This window comes from Phaseolus vulgaris, chromosome 7 (genome assembly GCF_000499845.2).
Source record: "Phaseolus vulgaris cultivar G19833 chromosome 7, P. vulgaris v2.0, whole genome shotgun sequence".
Taxonomy (NCBI): domain Eukaryota; kingdom Viridiplantae; phylum Streptophyta; class Magnoliopsida; order Fabales; family Fabaceae; genus Phaseolus; species Phaseolus vulgaris.
In genome coordinates, this window is record NC_023753.2 from 22,183,388 (window position 1) to 22,203,625 (window position 20,238).

The window sequence follows — 20,238 nt, forward strand, 5'->3', positions numbered from 1 at the left end:
ATTTTACATTTAAATAGTAGATAATTTTGTTTTTTAAATGGATCCCGTCTCACTTGGTTCTGGTTTTGTCCTTCTCCCTAGTTATCGTCATGCCAATTAACAAATCCTGGGTAGATACGTAGACAGTGAAAGTTAAAAAGGTCTAAACTTTTTGGTAAAGGATTGAGACTTAAACTTCACTGCACACGTGCATGACACTTTTTCTCTGTTCGACAAATGTAATCATAGACATGAAGAACAAGACAACATAAATGGAATGACTGAGGTTCACTCAACTCATCTGATCTGAGGAAGAAGAATGCTTCTGTTAGCATCATCATCATCATCCCCTTCTCTTTCTCTCCCTTCACTCTCCCACCTTCATCATTCTCTTCCTTCTTCATTCCCTCGCCATTCTCTTCGCCTTCACTTTCCTTCCCAAGCAACCCCGCTTCACCTCCGTACCCCACCACCCCTTTCTTGCTCCATTAATGCTTCTTCCTCTGTGGAACAATCAGCTTCACTTTCTCAGGTTTTTTTTCCAGTCTTGAATTGGTGCATTCACAGCTCATTTCATGTTCATTGGCACAACCCTTTTATTGCAATTGCTAACTGCTGCTGAAACACGTTTGATGACCCAGATGCAGAATAGCTTGTTGTACTCCAGAGCTTATTGGGTCACTGAATTTCTCATTGCTTGGAACGTGGATGTTGCAAATGGGTCTTCTTGCCACCTGATTGCCAGCAAAAATGCTTCTTTGACCATTGCGAATTGCCAAATTCAAGGTTTTTGATTTCTGACACTTCCTTCTACTTGTTCAAACCTGTGGAAGATAAAAATGCCGCTGTCTCTTATTTGCAATTGATTACAGTGGATGTTGACTCAATGGATTGTTAAATGCTAATTAATAGGTGAGGATTTGAAAATTGAGCTTCAAGAGGATAGGGCTGGCCTTCCTGCAAATGTAATCTACCCTTTTTGTCCCTGACATCCTTGGGATATTTCTAAATGATGAAGTGTGCTGCTGATTGCTTTATGGTTCCATTATTTTTGAAAATCACATGCAGTGGAATAAAGGATCACTTATGAGTGCAAAATTTGCGTTGTTAGGTGGTGGAGAAATTTCCTCATATTCGAGGTTACAAAGCTTTCAAGCTGCCATCCACTTTGGATGTTAAACCTCTTCTTAAATCCCAGTTAGCGGTTGCAATTTATGACTGTGAGTCCTCTTCTTTCTGCAATGTCACATAGAACTAGAAGTATAGATACAACTTACAGGGTATCATGTGCTTATGTTCTGCTTCTTTATTAGCAATTTCTGATCTATCCAACGTTAGATTGTAAACTATCTTTGGAAAGTGTCTTTGCAGACTTGAGTGACAACTAATAGTTATCCTTTCTTCATTTTGAACAGCTGATGATAAATGTAGGAATTGTACTGGTTTACAGTTACCTGGTGTTTTGGATGAGCTTTTTTCATATGATGGTCCTCTTGGTGCACTTTTCTCAGAGGAAGCTGTGTCACTTTACCTGTGGGCCCCTACTGCTCAAGTACATTTTCTTATATTGAAAAAGATATTGATTTTGATGCGCTCATATTAAGATATTATTTTCTTACATACATACATACATTTGGTAAAAACAGGCAGTACGTGCTTACATCTATAAGGACCCATCAGGAGATGATCCCATAGAAATTGTTTGCCTTGAGGAGGAAAATGGTGTTTGGAGAACTAAAGGACGAAAAAGTTGGGAACACTGTTACTATGTTTATGAAGTATGTGTTTACCATCATAGCACTTTGCGGGTTGAAAAATGCTATGCAAATGATCCATATGCTAGAGGGTATGCTCTGTTCATGTCAGTTTACCATAATTTATCTTTGGCACATTATTTTTATACTAATTCTAACATTCATAAGTAACAGTTAATAATACCTATTTTTAGTGATTAAATATAAATTTAATTCCCCAAATGATTTTTATATTCAAACCTTTAATCTGTATTTAAGCAGACTTTCATCGGATGGTGGTCGGACTTTTCTGCTTAATCTTGACTCTGATGACTTGAAACCCGATGGATGGGATAATCTGGCGAATGAAAAACCTACTATACATTCTTTCACTGATATAAGCATATATGAAATGCATATAAGGGATTTCAGGTAACTATTTAGTGACATCTTTAATTTTATTTGAGGACCAATTTTGATGTGATAATGGATAGGGAGGAATTACTTCTAGCTATGAATCAAGGTAAATAGATGGAGGCAAAGGAAATGTTCAGCAAAGTTAGAAAACTTTTAAAGAAAATAGATACTAACTTTCATATAATAAAACTTTTGTTTGGGTATAAGGTTAGATAAAAATGATATGATAAGACTTCTTATTGTTTGGTTACATGTATAAGAGGTGGAGTGTTTGGTCTCTTTCCATTCCTATGTGCCTCTTATATAAGGAGTGTCTTTGGCCATTTTATAGGCACTTTTACTTTGGAAAGAAAAGTCATTTGTGTGCAAAAGCCTTAAGTGCTTGTGAAAAGTGGAGAGTTTCATTCTTTTTAAATTCTAATCTTGAGAATTGGGTCTCAAGTGGTGAATCACCTTGCTTGTCTTATGCAGTTTGTGTGGCGCAAGATTCTTTCTAATATAGCTTCTTTTTAAGTGATAATCTTGGTTAGCTTCCAAAGAAAGATAACCTCACCAAAAGTAATCTTTCTTTCTATGGGCTGCACATAACCACCGTAGCTTTGACCATCCATGCACCAACCACACACCATCCAAACCATCTTGGAACACCTTCCAAATTTACCAAAAACACATGTACCCTACTCAGAATTCATTTCTCATTATAACCCCACAGAGAACACCTACAACTATCAAGAGTCAAGCAACATCTTGAACCCTCTCTTCCTTATAGCTTCTGCATACCCTTACACCAAAACCCAACTAACAAACATCCAAGAATCCATCCAAACCAAAGCATGTGCAAGCAATCCCATGCCTTAAACCATGGATTCTTCCTTTGAAGCTTGAAATAGTCGGTCCTTCCTTCATGAGTAACTGAAAGGCGCTAAACAAAAAACAAGAACAATTATGAAAATTCAATGTTTTATAATTGAATTCAGGTCTGTTATAAAGTTATAGAAGTAATCAAAACAACATTGAAGATGAAAATACAAAGGGAAAATATAATACTAGACAGTTAAAGAGTACCTATTTTCTCCTGAAAATCCTTGCCACCTTTTTCCTAACTTTTCTGGCAGTTTCCCACATTATATATTCATTACCCACTATCCCACTCTCTCATAACCAACTTAAGAACTGATTACAGGCTTTCTTCTCTATTCTCAACTTCCTTTATAATATTTCTTTCTTCTAATATAATATTTACCAAATTTCCTATTTATTTGGGGGGCCTGAGACAGATTTATATTTTGGATCTTATCAATAACCTTCCAAGGTTCTCACTAAAATTTGTCTTTTATTTTCTAAATGTTTACAGTAATAGGTGTTTTCTAGAATCCAGATCATCTAGGTGAAGCTTTGAAATATGCCTACCTTGAGATTTCAAATTAAAATAATGTTTTATATTTTCTTGTTTATGAAAATAGGCTTTTCACAATGTCCTCTCCTAATGTGATGTGAGAATCTCTTTGAAATTTATAATTCTCCTGCTCTAAGCATTTGCACAATAACTATTGTAGTAAAGTCCAGCATACCAAAATGGATGCTTGTGATATTTTTGTTTGGTTCCATAGAAAGTGGATAAAATAATCAGAAGAGAAAGAGAGAGGGACAAAGAAGAAAGAGACAAGCTTTGGAGCCATGCAACTCCCTAAGGCTAACCTTTTTTTGTTTCTCTGCTAGTTTTATTGATTTTAAGTTTTCTTTGTTTTTTTATATAGCTTTGGCAGGTAGTCTGTTGCTAGTTGTCACAACATATTAGCCTGTTCCCCTAATCTTTAAAGTATCTAATTATTGTGCGTAGTTTTTAGAGGTATCACTTGGAAGTGCTGTTTGCTTTGAGTTTTTATTTGACATTTTTTTCTCTCGTTATGAATTCTGGTTACATTTTCCTTGCTGCCACAGTGCCAGTGATCTCTCTGTGCAACCTTCATTTCGTGGTGGTTATCTGGCCTTTACATTGCTGGTAATTCTATTATATAACTCTTGCTATTGATGAAGTTCCATAAGAATAAGAATTTCCATAGTTTATGAATAGTAATTGAAATATTGATCGGTATCTAAACCTTTATCTTCTGATATGGTTAAACAGTAGTTGTGATGTCTTAAATACCTTACCAGCATGCTTGCAAAAAGAGAACCTAAAGAAATAGATGAAATATATTATATTTCTGAGATATCTTACAAATGTGATTACAGTCTCTATTTATAGACTGTTTTACAACCTAATTAAAGAAAGAAATAATATGCAATGAAAGCCAGAAATAATGAGTGTTTAAAGCTGTACAAATCAAATAAAATCAAATCACTAACAAATCTGTCCTAATAAATATAAAATGGAATCTGCACTTAATTATAACATAATTCTCTTGATTATGCAACACTCCCCCTCAAGTTGGTGAATGTATATCTATCATTCCCAACTTGCAAGTAAGATCTTCGAATTGTTTTGTGGGAAGTCCCTTAGTAAACATATCTGCCAATTGGAGTCTTGAAGGGATGTACTCAGTGGCTATAAGACCATCATCCAACTTCTCTTTAATAAAGTGTCGGTCTATCTCTATGTGCTTTGTTCGATCATGTTGAACCGGATTGTGTGCAATACTGATAGCGGACTTATTATCACATGCCAAACCCATAGGAGCTTCATATTTTATTTTTAGGTCATCAAGTATGATCTTCATCCATAAGAGTTCACACACCCCTTGAGCCATGGCTCTAAATTCTGCCTCTGCACTTGATCTTGCAACTACATTTTGCTTCTTGCTCCTCCATGTCACCAGATTTCCACCCAAGAACATGCAGTAGCCTGTGGTGGATCTCCTATCAACAATCGATCCTGCATAGTCAGCATCAGTATATACTTTCATGGATAAGTTTTCCCCCCTTTTGAATAGCAATCCTTTTCCTGGAGAGGCTTTTAAGTACTGAAGAATTTTATCTACTGCCTGCAAGTGTCTTTCTCTTGGATCATGCATAAATTGACTAACCACACTAACTGCATAGGCTATATCTGGCCTAGTGTGTGAAAGATAAATGAGTTTTCCCATAAGTCTTTGATATTGTGTCTTCTCCACTTTTGGGTTTTCCTCATCATTCCCAATCCTATGATTTTGCTCTATTGGCACTCCAGTGGGCTTACAACCCAACTTACCAATCTCTTTGAGAAGATCAAGGATGTATTTCCTTTGAGAAATAAAGATGCCCTGTCTCGAGTAAGCAACCTCTATCCCAAGGAAGTACTTCAGCTTCCCAAGATCCTTCATTTCAAATTGAGCAGCTAGTCTCTCCCTTAAATTTTGTTTTTCAATCTCATCATCACCTGAAATAATCATATCATCTACATAGACCAAAAGTAGAGTGAGTTTACCATTCTGGGAATGTTTTATAAACAGAGTATGGTCACCTTGGCTTTGTCGGTACCCCAAAGATACCATAGCTTGGGTAAACCTTCCAAACCAAGCACGAGGTGATTGTTTAAGACCATATAGGGCCTTCTTAAGTCTGCACGCCTTATTCCCTTCATTAACAATACCATAACCAGGTGGAATCTCCATGTATACTTCTTCCTCCAAGCTTCCATGCAAGAAGACATTTTTAACATCAAATTGATGCATTGCCCAACCAAAGTGTGCTGCCAGGGAGAGAATAATTCTGACTGTATTCATTTTTGCCACTGGAGCAAAAGTCTCCTCATAATCGATCCCATAGGTTTGAGTGTACCCTTTTGCAACCAACCTTGCTTTATACCGATCCAGTGTGCCATCAGACTTATACTTAACTGTGTATATCCACCTACAACCCACTGCTTTCTTATCTTTTGGTCTCTCTACAATCTCCCAAGTCTCATTCCTTTCTAACGCGCTAATTTCTTCATTCATGGCTCGAATCCAGTTCTCATCTTTTAAGGCTTCTTGTACCGATGTAGGGATTTTGATAGAATCAATAGCTGAAAGAAAACTCTGGTGCTGCATAGAAAGTTTTTCTGTAGACACAAACTGGGATATAGGATATTTGGCACAAGATCTTTTTTCTTTTCTCAAGGCAATAGGTAAATCATTTAGGTTAGGTACAAAAGCAGTATTTAAGGTGTCCTCAAGAGTCTCACTGGTATGAGTTCTTACCTCCGGTTCAGACAATTGAAGTTGTTGTTCGACCAGGACGGGTTCTTGTTGCCTTCGCTGATATTGTTTTCCAAAATATTTGTCTTCATTATTCTTCTCTGGTAATGATGTTGGTGCAGGGTCTTTGTCATCCTCCCTAAGAACGAAATCCTGCAACAAAGGAAAAGGTGGCAACTCAAGGTCCTCAGCTTCTTGAATACTCTCCCCCTGAAGCTGAGAACTAGGAAAGAAAGACTCTGTTTCATGGAAGGTAACATCTTTGGAAATATAAACTTTACGACTTTGAGGATGATAACATTTGTACCCCTTTTTGTTGGGGGCATAACCGATGAAGACACATTTGATGGCACGAGGATCTAACTTACCCCGATAAGGACTATGAACATGGACAAAGGCAGGACAACCAAAGACACGATTCTGAAGACTATTCAACATGGGAATAGAAGGATAGAATGTGGTCATAACCTGAATAGGAGTAACACCCTCTAGAACCCGAGAGGGTAATCTATTAATCAAATAAGTGGCAGTCAGGACTGCTTCCCCCCAGTAAGATCTAGGAACAGATGTTTGGAAAAGTAAAGCTCGAGTAACCTCAAGGAGATGACGATTTTTCCTTTCAGCAACCCCATTTTGTTGAGGAGTGTCCACACAGGTTAATTCATGAACAACTCCATTTTCCTCAAGGAACTTGGAAAGGTTTTGGTTCACATATCCTCTTCCATTGTCAGAACGCAATCTCTTAATTGGACTTTCAAATTGTGTTTGAATCATTCTGTAAAACTTTACAAACAAGTGAAAAACTTCAGACTTATCTTTCATGAGGAATATCCAAGTAACCCGAGTACAATCATCAATAAATGAAACAAACCATTTTGCACCCGAGATATTAGGAATAGGTGAAGGTCCCCATACATATGAATGAATAAGATCAAAAGGTTTAGAACTTTTATTACCATTGGAAGGAAAAGTTGTCCGATGGTGTTTAGCAAACTGACAAACATCACAATGAAATGACTCAGCAGACACTTTTGTAAATAAAACAGGAAATAAGGACTTTAGGGTACTAAATGGAGGATGACCAAGACGTCTGTGTTGAAGCCATATCTGAGAGGATGACCAAGACTCACGACCTTGCTGAAGATTAGAAGTGTGTGCCTGTAGTCTAGCACCCTTTTTACTTTCTTCATGCTGTAAATAATATAACCCGCCCTGCTCTTTAGCAATTCCAATAGTCTTCCCCGTGGCAAGATCCTGAAAAACACAATGGGAAGGGAAAAATACCACTGCACAATTTAAATCTTGGGTAATCTTTTGAATAGACAAAAGGTTATTGGATAGTTTGGGAACATGAAACACATTTTTTAAAGGAAATGAAGGTTGAAGGTTAATGTTACCACGACCATTAATGGGGGTAGTGGAACCATTAGCAATAATAATATATGGCTTACCGGATAAAGTAGTGTAGGATGAAAAAGAAGAGGAATGAGGTGTCATATGATCAGTAGCACCAGAGTCTATAATCCAGATATTTTCAGTACTAGAAGCATTAAAGGATAAAAAACTAGAACTCTTACCACTCATAGTAAAGGAACAATAGCTAGATGGCTTACTAAGGGAGTCCATGAGAGTTCAAAACCAACTGAGTTTTTCAGATTGGCAAAATTTGATCTTGTTCACACACATAAAAAATCCGCCGGAAAAATTTTCCGGTGGCGGTTTCCGGTGGCCGGAGGCGGTTTCCGGCGAGCGGTGCAGTTTCCGGCGAGCGACGACAGTGGTGGTCGGTGGTGGTCAATGGCGGTGGCAGTAACGGTCAATGGTGCAAGGTGGTGGTGGTGGTCAATGGAGAAAGGATAAGGAAAATAGAAAGTTGCAGCAATGAAGGCTGTCCAAAAAAAAATAAAAAATAAAAATTGCAGCAATGAAGGCTGTCAAGGAAAAAGATTTCAGCAATGAAGGCTGTCAAGGAAAATGATTACAGCAATGAAGGCTAAAAAACATTGCGGAAGCAGAGTCTCCTAGATCAAGAGCTCTGATACCAAGTGGAAAGAAATAGAAGAAATATATTATATTTCTGAGATATCTTACAAATGTGATTACAGTCTCTATTTATAGACTGTTTTACAACTTAATTAAAGAAAGAAATAATATGCAATGAAAGCCAGAAATAATGAGTGTTTAAAGCTGTACAAATCAAATAAAATAAAATCACTAACAAATCTATCCTAATAAATATAAAATGGAATCTGCACTTAATTATAACATAATTCTCTTGATTATGCAACACTAATGATATATTGAATTCATAAAATTTCCAGATCCAAAATTTGCTGGTTTAATTATGGGCACATTTGGATCATGCTGAGGGATGGGCTAGCATTGTAAAATATATTCTCTTGTTGATTTTTTTTTCTTTCTGTTTCTTAAATTATTTGTCTGCTACTATATTTTATATTAGCCTCTGATATTACAATTTTTAACTCTCTTTTCAACATTTCTTCTTCTCTGAAAAGTAATAACTTGGATACTCTGTCAGCAGCACCGACTCTAGCTGATATTATATTCAGTCTATTTGCAACAAAAATGAAATGGCTCAATGCCGATATTTCATACGAGCCTACAGTTATCGGGTCGCCTCCTGTGGCTCATGCAATTTGTTTATTCCATTTTAGACATATATTATAAATGTAGTTATACTTGTATTTATTTCTCATCTTCTTTCTTTACTGTAATTAAACGTAGAAACTTGCAGTAAATAGTTTATATCAATTTCCATTTAGTAAATAAAAATCAAACAGCTTACATTATTACTGTCAAGGTTACTCTCCATGCCCTCAATTGAGCTATTTCCCTTGCTCAAGTCCTATCAACTTTCCAATACTCTTTCTCAAATTCCATGTAAATACCATTCTCAAAATGATGGTGATTCAACATAAGATTATGTGACTAAAGAACTCCAATTGAAGAAATTAATGAAACTGAATGATATATATTGAAAATATGATTGACGTGTGACTGAAATAATCTGTGCATTAGTAACTGCTGTGATGGAATTTGAAGTAACTGGGAACATACGGTTGAAGGATTCTGCAGGTGTACTTCATCTGAAGAGATTATCAAGTGCTGGTATCACGCATGTCCATCTATTACCATCATTTCAATTTGCTGGCGTCGATGATCAAAAGGAGAACTGGAGATATGTAGGTAAAAATTATTATTTTAAAACCTCCTCCCTTCTGTAATGGGTTATATCTTGGTCGTTCATCTCCATACACTTTTTTTATAAATTTTGGTGGTAATATATTGAAAAAATATTAAAATAAATCTCATGATATTTACTGTCAGAGATTAAGCTATGTTTCCCACCCTCTAGGTTTTCTTTTTCAGGGCCACTTCATGTTTTAATTACTTCCCTGTCATGTCGCATACTTGTTTTTTTGTCCATCTTTGCTAATGATATTCATATCCTTGTTTTCGTCTGAAATGCTTGTCTTTCTTCTGTCTTGTATATTCTCCTATAGTGACTACATTTAGTATCCATTTGGTATGAAGCTTATAAATAAGATATGTGGTAAAATATGAGCTCATGATTATATTGTTTGATTTAACTTATGTTTGCTGTCTAACACTAGCACTCTGATAGATAACTCAATCCTGGAAAGTTTGCCACCTGATTCTGATCAGCAACAAGCTCTCATCACAGCTATCCAAAACTTTGATGGGTACAATTGGGGGTAAGGTCCAAAATACCACGTGGATTGACAATTTAACATTTTTTATGTAATATATTTTTTTGGTAATGTGCTTATTTATAGTTTGTCTTCCAAAGGTACAACCCTGTTCTTTGGGGGGTTCCTAAAGGCAGTTATGCAAGTAATCCAAACGGTCCATACCGTACAATTGAGTTCCGAAAGATGGTTAAGGTTTGAATTCGTTGTTTTCTGACCTAATGTTAGATTCATAGATCCAATTTTCTATTCAGTTTATTTTTTTGTTATAATTTTCTATTTAATTTGTTAAATCATTTTTTTTTTCTGTCTCTTAGAATTTCTATGCTTTGCAGGCGCTTAACCATATTGGCCTCCGGGTTGTGTTGGATGTTGTCTACAATCATTTGCAAGGAAGTGGGCCTTTAGAAGAACATTCTGTGCTTGATAAGGTCATGAATTATCATGAATGTTTCTGTGTTGACCTGTAGTTTTTGAGATATGGATAGATATTTGAGTATTTCTTCACTATTTTTGGTAAGCCAATCTACTTTTGTGGTGTGACACAAGGTATATTATATAGATTGTTCCAGGTTACTATTTAAGAAGGAATAGGGATGGATTCATTGAGAACAGTACTTGTATAAATAACACTGCTAGTGAGCACTTTATGGTTGAGCGTTTGATTCTTGACGATCTTGTACACTGGGCACTCAATTACAAGGTGATTGTTTATATCATTCACTGGTGTTCACTTATTACCTCTTGGATTTTTATTCTTTTGAAACTTTTTCTGTTTATTGGATGTACCCTTTTGAATTCCATGTAACATTCACTGTTGTGAAATATTAATTTTATGTAGAAACTACAGTTTTTCATAGTAGGAAAATTTTCTTCTCATGGCTGCTTTAAGGGAGTTGCTAGTATGATTTCTTGAGTTTAAGCATCTGCCATCATTTGTAGTTTTATTGTTCATTTTATAGGTTATCCTGAACCTAAGGATTTCTCATCTCCTCATCCTTAATTGTACTTTTCTAACAAAAGGAAAAATGCTTTATGAGTAGATTGCTTATAATATGACCCTAAGATGCTTTTCCTTTTTCAGATTGATGGGTTCAGATTTGACCTCATGGGCCATATAATGAAGAGAACTATGGTATGTATTATAACAATTTGGCATCTTACAATGTGACTTAATTTCAAAACATGTTATCAAAATGAGTGCAAGGTATGGATAGGCAGCAAATAAGCTAATAAATCTCTTTGTATTGTCGTTTCACTTTTTTGATCATGGAAAAGTGTAAAATTGCATGGTATGTGTAGCGTGTAAGTGAGATATAACTTCAGAATATATGCTGCATAAGAGTTGAATAGTAAATTATAGGGATGACAAACAGAATATAAAATAATGTCTAGCTATCATGATTTTGGATTATGTGTATGAGTGAAAAGCTAATAAAAGATGAATCTGACATCATATCACAAATAAACAATTGAAGTATTGTTTTCATGATATGGATACAGGTGAAAGCAAAAACTGCTCTGCATAGTTTAACAAAAGAAAAGGACGGAGTTGATGGTTCAAGTATCTACATGTACTTGTTCCCCAATGTTGGTTTTTATGAATTAGATTTGTTCATGAATTTCTTTGTTATCTTCATTCCTCTGCTTTCACTCATTTGGATGTTCAGATGTTGTACTTTAGCCTCATATTCTTTCTTTAACACTCTCTTCATTTTAATTGAAAAAAGATATGGTGAGGGATGGGACTTTGGTGAAGTTGCCAAAAATGGACGTGGGATAAATGCTTCTCAATTCAATCTCCCTGGAACACAGATTGGGAGGTAAGACTTGTCTATTTTCACCATGTTTTTGTTGGTGTCGGTTAGTATTCTTTCAATATTTTTACAATGCTCAAGATAGGACTTCTGATTTGGATTGCCTTTTTGGTTACAAAACAAGTTAATCTAAAATGCAATTATTCATTTAAATTCACATGATATGGTTCTCATATATATTAATTTTAAGAATTGGCCACATTGCCTAAAATTATGACTTTAATAAATACCCAAAATTATTTGTACAAAGTATTTTATTTGATTAGTTGAGTTGGAATGCAATATTCAGCTTTAATGATCGAATTCGTGATGCCATACTTGGTGGATCTCCATTTGGCCACCCTCTTCAACAGGGTTTTGTGACTGGGCTACTCTTGCAGGTATTGTCATTCCTTCTTTGATCACTTATTTCTTTCTATATAGCTGGATCTTTGACCTTCAACCCTTAGATTTGTATGGTTATATCTGTCTTCCTTCCTAATTTTTCTGGTGTTATTGGGTAGAATTTAGGAGCGGTAATGTATTATTAGAATATGGGATATAAAATAACTTACCCTGCGTTAGTTTTGTATTAAAATTAGAAACTACCTTGATGACATTTATTCATAGAAAATAACTGCTGACAGTTATATGTCTTAGGGTTATTTGAAAGTAGGGTGTGTAAGTGTAATTAGGGAGCAGGTATCGTTCTTGCAATTTGTGGACAGAGAATACTCTCTATATGAAACTCTTCAGGGGATAGTTAGTACATTGCTGTGTTGTATGTGATTTCTGTGTTTAGCATTATATTTGATGGGTTTACCAATTGGTGTTGAGTGTTGGAATTCATCCTCTATATGCAGCCTAATGGGCATGACCATGGAACAGAAGCAAATGCGAAATCCATGCTTGATACATCAATGGATCACATCCAGGTCTGCTTCAGTGGCTTTATCGACTTTTGTCTTTATCTAGATGTCTTATTTTTAAGTTTAAAATGTTGGGACATACTATGTGAATTGTAAATATTGTGGTGCCTGCTGACAAATTTGAATGGGAACATCCACGATTGCACTTCATGTAAATTTTGCTGTTTCAAGTTTGATAAACGCATGTCCTTATTTATTTTTTTTGTTTCATCTTTTGGATGGTTTTGTAGTTTTTAAGTCAATAACTGGCATTATGAACAAGAGAGACAGTTAGGAAATTGAACATAAAATGATGACGTTCTGCACTGAAAGCCATGTTCTCCATGTTTTTAATATTAATTCTAGGAAGCACCAACACGGAAAATGACACTGACACAGCCACAACATGCTTTCAATACGTTTATGACATTCTTCTCTAGTGTCTGAATTAATTTTTTTGTAGTTCTGACACAGTCAACAACATCGAGCCAACACCCATTCTTGGCTAGACATCAATCTGACACTCCCACTATAAAAATAATTAAAAAAAATCAATTTATATTATAAATAATAATAAAAAATTACTTAAGTTGATGTCTCAACAACATTTTGTGAGGTTCATTATTATTATAGGACTTTTTAAAACTTTGGGTTTAGATTTGATTTAACCTTACAAAATCAAACTTGTAAAGTAAGAATTACCCTTCATCTTCAGTTTGGTCATATCCTTAATCGATGCAAGATATACAACTATCTTTTCCTCACATTCATTAGACATCTTAAATGTGAAATTTGCAAAACTGAATATTTGTGGGTGGTCCAAATGGTATGATGGATTCAACAACAATCATTATGATAAGTCTAACTAAACCCTACAAAATCTATGGTATATTTTAGAAATTAATCGTGTTGGATTCAGTGTTTTATAGAATATTACAAAGATATGTGAAGTTTCTTTCTCATTTTTTTAACTTCAAAAGAATTATAACTTATCTATTATTTTACTTTCCTGTAAATTCAACTGGAAGATGGTTTCTTGGTAATGACAGCCACAAGGTTTGGTTTTATCATATGGACAAGTTGCATGTGCTCTTGATCAAAACACGACTCTTGAGCCTATATAATTAATAATTTACTCACTTTCTCTTTGTTAATGCAATACAGAAAATAGACACCCGGATAAGGCATTATTGTTTGGTAGAGTGCCCAATGTTCTATGTTTCTAGTATGTTCTGTTGTCATATTGAGATGATTTGAGTATTACTATGCATTTATACACACCATATAACTTATAAGTCATTGATGTTCTTTTTTGTTTTCTAGATTGGAATGGCTGCAAACTTGCAGGATTTTGTGCTAACCAATTGTGAAGGGGAAGAGGTATTCAAATTGATCAATTTTCTGTTTACTGAAGTTAAAATTGTACTATCTGCATGTTGTTTGTGCAATTATCACTGTGGCTCTATTTCTTTTTTGGAATTGGATATTGCACAAGGAATTGTTAGATAATACTGAAATTCTGATTTAATTCTTTCCTTGTTCTTTGGATGTATGATCTCTGTTTTCTTTTTTAGAAAAAAAAAATGAAAGTATTGAAAAATGAGATATATAAATCATTTGTTATTTTTTATTCTGAGGTAAAAGAGTGATTGTTGTGAAATTAGCTTGATAGTTGATAGATTTGTGGTTGTGGTGATATTTTTAGCGATAGAGAAGGCAATGGTGGCAGTAGTTGGTTGCCCTAATGATGGTAATATAATGATGACGGAGACTGAATAGCAACAGCAACAACAGCGGTGGTTATAATATTGTGAAGGGTGACAATGATATGTGGTGGTGGAAGCTTTGATGACAATGGCAGTACAAGATTAGTGTAAATGGTTCTTGTAGTATCAGACTCAGGTGTCTGGAGTTGTTGCATCACTTGCATTGCATGTTGGTTGAAGAGTGCAATTTATTCTTGCTTCATGGGTTTTATTTTGATACTAGCAAGGACTGGCACTTTTTACGAGCATTTTATTAATTTAGTGGATAAAATTTTAAATATAAATTAAAAGAAAATATATTTATAAGAAATATTTAGATTGTAAGGGAAATGTTATAGTTAAGTCAAATAAATAAGCAAGAAAAAATAAGTAGCTCAAGTTTAGCTAAAAAAAAGAATTTTTTTCAAAATATGTAAAAGAATTAATTTGAGAGTATAAATGGGAATTTTAACTGAAAAGAAAATTTTCCAAGTAATTCTTTTGGGAAAAAGGTCATCAGATGTAAAAAAGCAATTTAGCACAAAATGAAATTATTTTGTGAATTTTAAAAATTATAATAGTGTGATGAAACATGTCTTGAGGACAAAAATGGTATGATAGGAGACATATCTTATGTAAGGACTCTTTTATTATATATGAGTGGATTGTTCTATGTTTCTCCACTGAATGCTGACCATGCTAGTATAATTAAAAGATATTTTACCTGTTGTGAGATAATTCTTCATACAAGAAATCTTTCTAATAACTTCATTTTGATGGTGTCAGGTAAAAGGGTCAGAAATATTAACTTATGATGGGACACCTGTTGCATATGCCTCATGCCCCATAGAGACTGTAAGATTATTGTTATATATCCCTCAACTGTTCTTCTCTTATATCTAAAACATGTTCTGTATTTTGAGAAACATTGTGCATTTAAATTATTAGTATTGAACATCACTTTCAACTATGTGAAGGGAATGGCAGACTTTTTTTCTTTTTAGTGAGAGATTATCTCATTGGCATCTGTTTTGCAGATCAATTATGTTTCTGCTCATGACAATGAAACCCTATTTGACATTGTGAGCTTAAAGGTATCATAAATATTCTCAAAATTCTCTGTTGCTTTTGCAAAAACAAATTTCATGGTCTCTGATACAAATTTTTTCCTTACTTTCAGACCCCAATGGACGTCACTGTAACTGAGAGATGTAGGATAAACCATTTGGCCACCAGTATAGTAGCATTATCACAGGTTAAAGAAATTAAATGGTTTTATTCACTGTTAAAAACTCGAGATTTATTTATCTCTATTATTTTTGTTGATGCATATATATTCTGATCTTGGTCTATTTATTAGGTGCACCAAATAGGATAGAATAGAGTTAAACATATATGAAGGCACCAAGGTTAGAGGTGAAAATTTAGATTGGTGCCAACTTTGAATGAGAAGAAGAGATCACATAAATTAACAACTTCAATCATTTTCACCCGATGAGTTCATGTTGTCTCGGTAAACAAGTGCCTCAGTGATGTCATGGCAATTTTAACAAGAAACTGTCACAATATTTTGGTGATGTTTTGACCTCCATAACTGAAACTGAATTTTTATCTCCTCAGAAGAGGACTTGCACACCATCAGTGTGTATTTGTGTGTAATTTTTTAAGAAATGTTAACTCCAATTTTTCTTACACGTAGCTATGAAGCTCGGACACTCCTCTTAAATGGCGTGTCGGTATCCGATACGAGTATCCGTGATACCTGTAGGACACTCCTATGACACCTGTAGGACACGTATCCGTGAAGTGTTCAATTCAAAAAGTATTTGTTAGATTTCTAACAATTCTAGTACGGTTCTAATACAATTTTAAAAAGGAAAAATACATTGATTTTATAAAAATTTAAACTTTATTGTATAAATTGTTATTATGATTATAAAAATAAGAAACAAATCCTTCTGAACCAGTCATGAAAAACATCTTTCTGCTCCAAAATATAATCTGGAACATACTTGTGCACATAAATCTTTATTGTCAATTTATATAATTCATAATTATATAATATATAGATTCGTGTCCCCGTGTCCGTGTCCGTCTCGTATCAGTGTCCGTGTCAGTGTCTGTGCTACATAGACATGTAGCAATAATTGTACTTTTGGTTTTATTCACTGTTAAACTAGATATTTGAGCTGGTGAATTTCGAAAAGTGGATCTTGCAGTCTCCTTGTTTTTATTAGCCAAACTGATTGCTTAGATTGTAACATGCAATTTTTTGTGAGTCTATTCAGCTGCTAAAGAATTTGTGTCCTTAGGGTATACCATTTTTTCATTCTGGAGATGAGATACTCCGCTCAAAATCACTGGACCGAGATTCATACAATTCTGGTGATTGGTTCAACAGGTATTTTGTACATATAGTAACTAATGTTTCTCTTTGACTTGGCCATGCCAAAATTAGTATATGTCATCTACTTCATTATAATGCTCTAGAAGTTATATTCATTCTAACAAACAATCCAGTTATTTTCCACTATTTAGTGGAACTTACTATGCGTTTGCTTTTGTGCACTCTCAATTCCAGACTTGACTTTACATACAATAGTAATAATTGGGGTGTTGGACTTCCTCCTCAGGAGAAAAATGAAAAGAACTGGCCACTGTAAGCATCAGAATATTTTATTATTACCATTTATAAAAATTGTTACATTGGATCACCAATTTATCTAGCAGTATAATTATGACCTTTGGGTTATTGAATTTTTTATGTGCAGTAATCCTATTGTTAATTTTCAGAATGAAACCAAGACTAGCAAACCCATCCTTCAGGCCTGAGAAGATTCACATTCTTGCTGCCGTGGACAATTTATTGAACCTGTTGCGTATAAGGTACTCTTCACCGCTTTTCCGCTTGAAGACAGAAAATGCTATCAAGGTCAGCCATTTTAAATTTCTGTTTTATGAAATTATTTCTTCTTTTAGTGTCTTGCAATAAAGTTCCTTGTCAGTGACTAATTATTTAACTATACTTTCATAAGAGTAAGTCATAAGTATTTTCGTTCTGTTTCTGGTTCTGTATTTTACCATTATTTTCAGCTCAGTCTTGTGTCTGACTATTTCCACCTTAAATAAAACTTTTTCCTCTAAAACCTGAACACATTTTGCCTCATACAATTCCAAATATTCAGACCTCAAAGTTATCTATGATTACTTTGGTTATTTAACATGCCTAAAATTATTCAGACTCTTGAATGATACGATTATAAATCTGCTTCATTTTCCTTCCATAATGAAAGGAGTTACTACTCATTTACTTTGAAAAAAATGGCAGGTAAAAGAATATTCTATAATCATTAGTACTGGCATCGCCTTCATCATTAATCTCACTTGTGGTTACTCGGGTTTTCACCTTGATATTTTAAAACCTTGCATATCTTTTGTCTCATGGATGAGTTGAGCCTGTGATTTCTTTTATTTAGATAATAATTTGTACCTTTTTTTCAGTTTGCTTGTATCTTACAGATAAGAGATAAATCATGCATAAAACATTTAATGTTACAAGATCCTATATTTTTGGTACACAAGAGCTAACATTTGATTTGTCATATCTGCAGCAACGAGTAAGCTTTCACAATACAGGACCTTCATGGGTTTGTGGAGTCATAGTGATGAGCATTGAAGATGGTCACGACGGCTTTCCTGGGTTGTCTCAGCTGGATCCCATGTATGTTAAAAAGTCTTTTGTAATTTTTTCGTTTAAAGACTTACATCCATTAGTTTTGTTGACAAATGGTGTTGGCAGATATTCCTTCATTGTGGTTGTTGTCAACGCAAGTCCAAAAGAAGTATCATTTGTTAGCCCTGCCCTGCAATCGAGAAGCCTCCAGTTGCATCCCATACAGGTACAAATAAAACTTAAGAATTTAAATGATGAAAAATTGAATATTTCCAGACTATGTTTATCATGTAATAGTTTCAAGTGGCCTTTCTTTATGTTCATAATCTAGTTAGTATGATTTTGCCTTAAATGCAAAATAAGATTGTAAGGACACACCTCTAAAATGACGTGTCCATGTCAGACATAGTATTAGACATCGACACGCATACATACCACACCCGTACGAAACGTATCAGTGAAATGTCTAATTCAAACAATGTTTTTTAAATCTCTAACAATTCTAGCACGTTTTCGACACAATTTTAAAAATAACAAATACATTAATTTTTTATAAACTCAAACTTATTGTATAAGTTTTTATTATGATTATAAAAATAAGGAATAAATCCTTTTGAATAATTCATAATTATATAATATATAGATTCGTGTCCTTGTATCGTACATTTCAGAGATTATATGTGTTGAAGTGTCCATGTTGGACCAGTGTCCATGTTTGTGCTAACTTTAGTAACAATGATTTTTCCTCGGGACTCAACAATGAACAGAACTCTAGGATTAGAATTCAGACACAAGAAAAGATCCTGTGCATATTGATTCATGTTTCTTTGATTTATTGAGGTAGGTTTGTCAATTTATAATTTAAGAAATGTTGGTAAATTTCCTTTTCTGCATTGTTACATTACAGGTATCATCATCCGATGACCTAGTTAAGAGCTCAAGATACGAGACATCTTCTGGTTGTTTCGTTGTGCCTCAAAGGACAACAGCTGTGTTTGTGGAGCCAAGGAAAACGTGAGTCACTGCTGAAGAACGTAAAAGTTGGTTTGGGATAGTAATGGGGTGATGAAGCTAGTTTTGGTGCATCAGGATGGTTCTTTTGTGACCTTCACACACTGTACACTTGTAGATTTGTGGTTCCCAAATCATCTCCTCGTATGGTAGGGATGTTACCTCAGACAAACAGTAAGCTTCAACTTATATAATAGAGATAAAAGACGTTCAGCAAACGTGATTGAAGTCTTCACTCAGAATATTTTACATGCTTAAGCACCGTATGAGGGAACCGTTTATTCTCAATAATATCATCATCCGATCCTATTTTTTTTTATCTGCAATGAATAAATTAAATTAAGAGGGATACTTTAGGGGTATCCCAACCCGTTTACAAACCACAAACTGGTTATACCACTGAACAACCATAAAGAGGCTATACCTGCAGCTATAGATACAAAGCTAAACCCTGCAAAAACAGAATCATAGCAGCAGGATTGAGCTTACAAACCCACTAAACCCATCCTCCATGCAATCGTGAGGAGGGTGCTCTTAGCTTGTGATCTATCCCTTAAAACGAAATCCTAAGGATGCCTCCTTAGCAGTGGAAAAGGCAACAAGTACCCCGGAGTAACTTGCCTTACAAAATACCATCCTATTTTTCACCTACGCAAGTCGCTTAGCCCATCAACAGAACCATGAGGAAATCAAACACTAAACACCAAAGTGCTTGATATATATTCTCAACTGCAGCAGGCTCCAAAAAGTGATGATTTCTCTTGCACTCAAACCAACCTCACACGTTTCTACCCCAGCATATTCTTCCAAGACCACCAGCTCCCCTTCCAGCTAAAATAACCAAATACCATCATCCAAAGCCAGCACCTAACATACACCTACTGTTGTCCTTCCGTAACACCACCCTTCCATATCTTCATCTGTTGTAGCCTTGCTCCCAACTTACCCATGCCAAAACCAAAAAAACTGTAGTTGTATGTACAAGATGAGCAGCCTCCAAGCTCCAGCAAGCCTGTCCTGCACCACTAAACCAGTTCCAGCATTCTCACAACTGTACTGGTGATGTTTACGCCAGCTCACATGTGGGT

General features: G+C 34.9%; 1 protein-coding gene across 1 annotated transcript; it reads left to right on the forward strand.

The window, feature by feature from the left end:
• The first annotated feature begins 39 nt into the window (after window positions 1-39).
• Window positions 40-19,469, forward strand: LOC137828563 (pullulanase 1, chloroplastic). The gene is made up of 28 exons (XM_068635185.1): window positions 40-511; window positions 621-765; window positions 892-944; window positions 1,091-1,199; window positions 1,395-1,531; window positions 1,626-1,825; window positions 1,995-2,144; window positions 4,071-4,131; window positions 9,373-9,493; window positions 9,933-10,023; window positions 10,119-10,212; window positions 10,353-10,448; window positions 10,580-10,720; window positions 11,102-11,152; window positions 11,521-11,591; window positions 11,748-11,840; window positions 12,124-12,214; window positions 12,677-12,748; window positions 14,045-14,101; window positions 15,253-15,321; window positions 15,504-15,560; window positions 15,647-15,721; window positions 16,779-16,867; window positions 17,048-17,125; window positions 17,260-17,398; window positions 18,078-18,187; window positions 18,266-18,365; window positions 19,047-19,469. Exons 1-28 carry the CDS (start codon window positions 299-301, stop codon window positions 19,155-19,157), a joined length of 2,874 nt encoding a protein of 957 aa, XP_068491286.1. The 5' UTR covers window positions 40-298; the 3' UTR covers window positions 19,158-19,469.
• The last annotated feature ends 769 nt before the right edge of the window (window positions 19,470-20,238 follow it).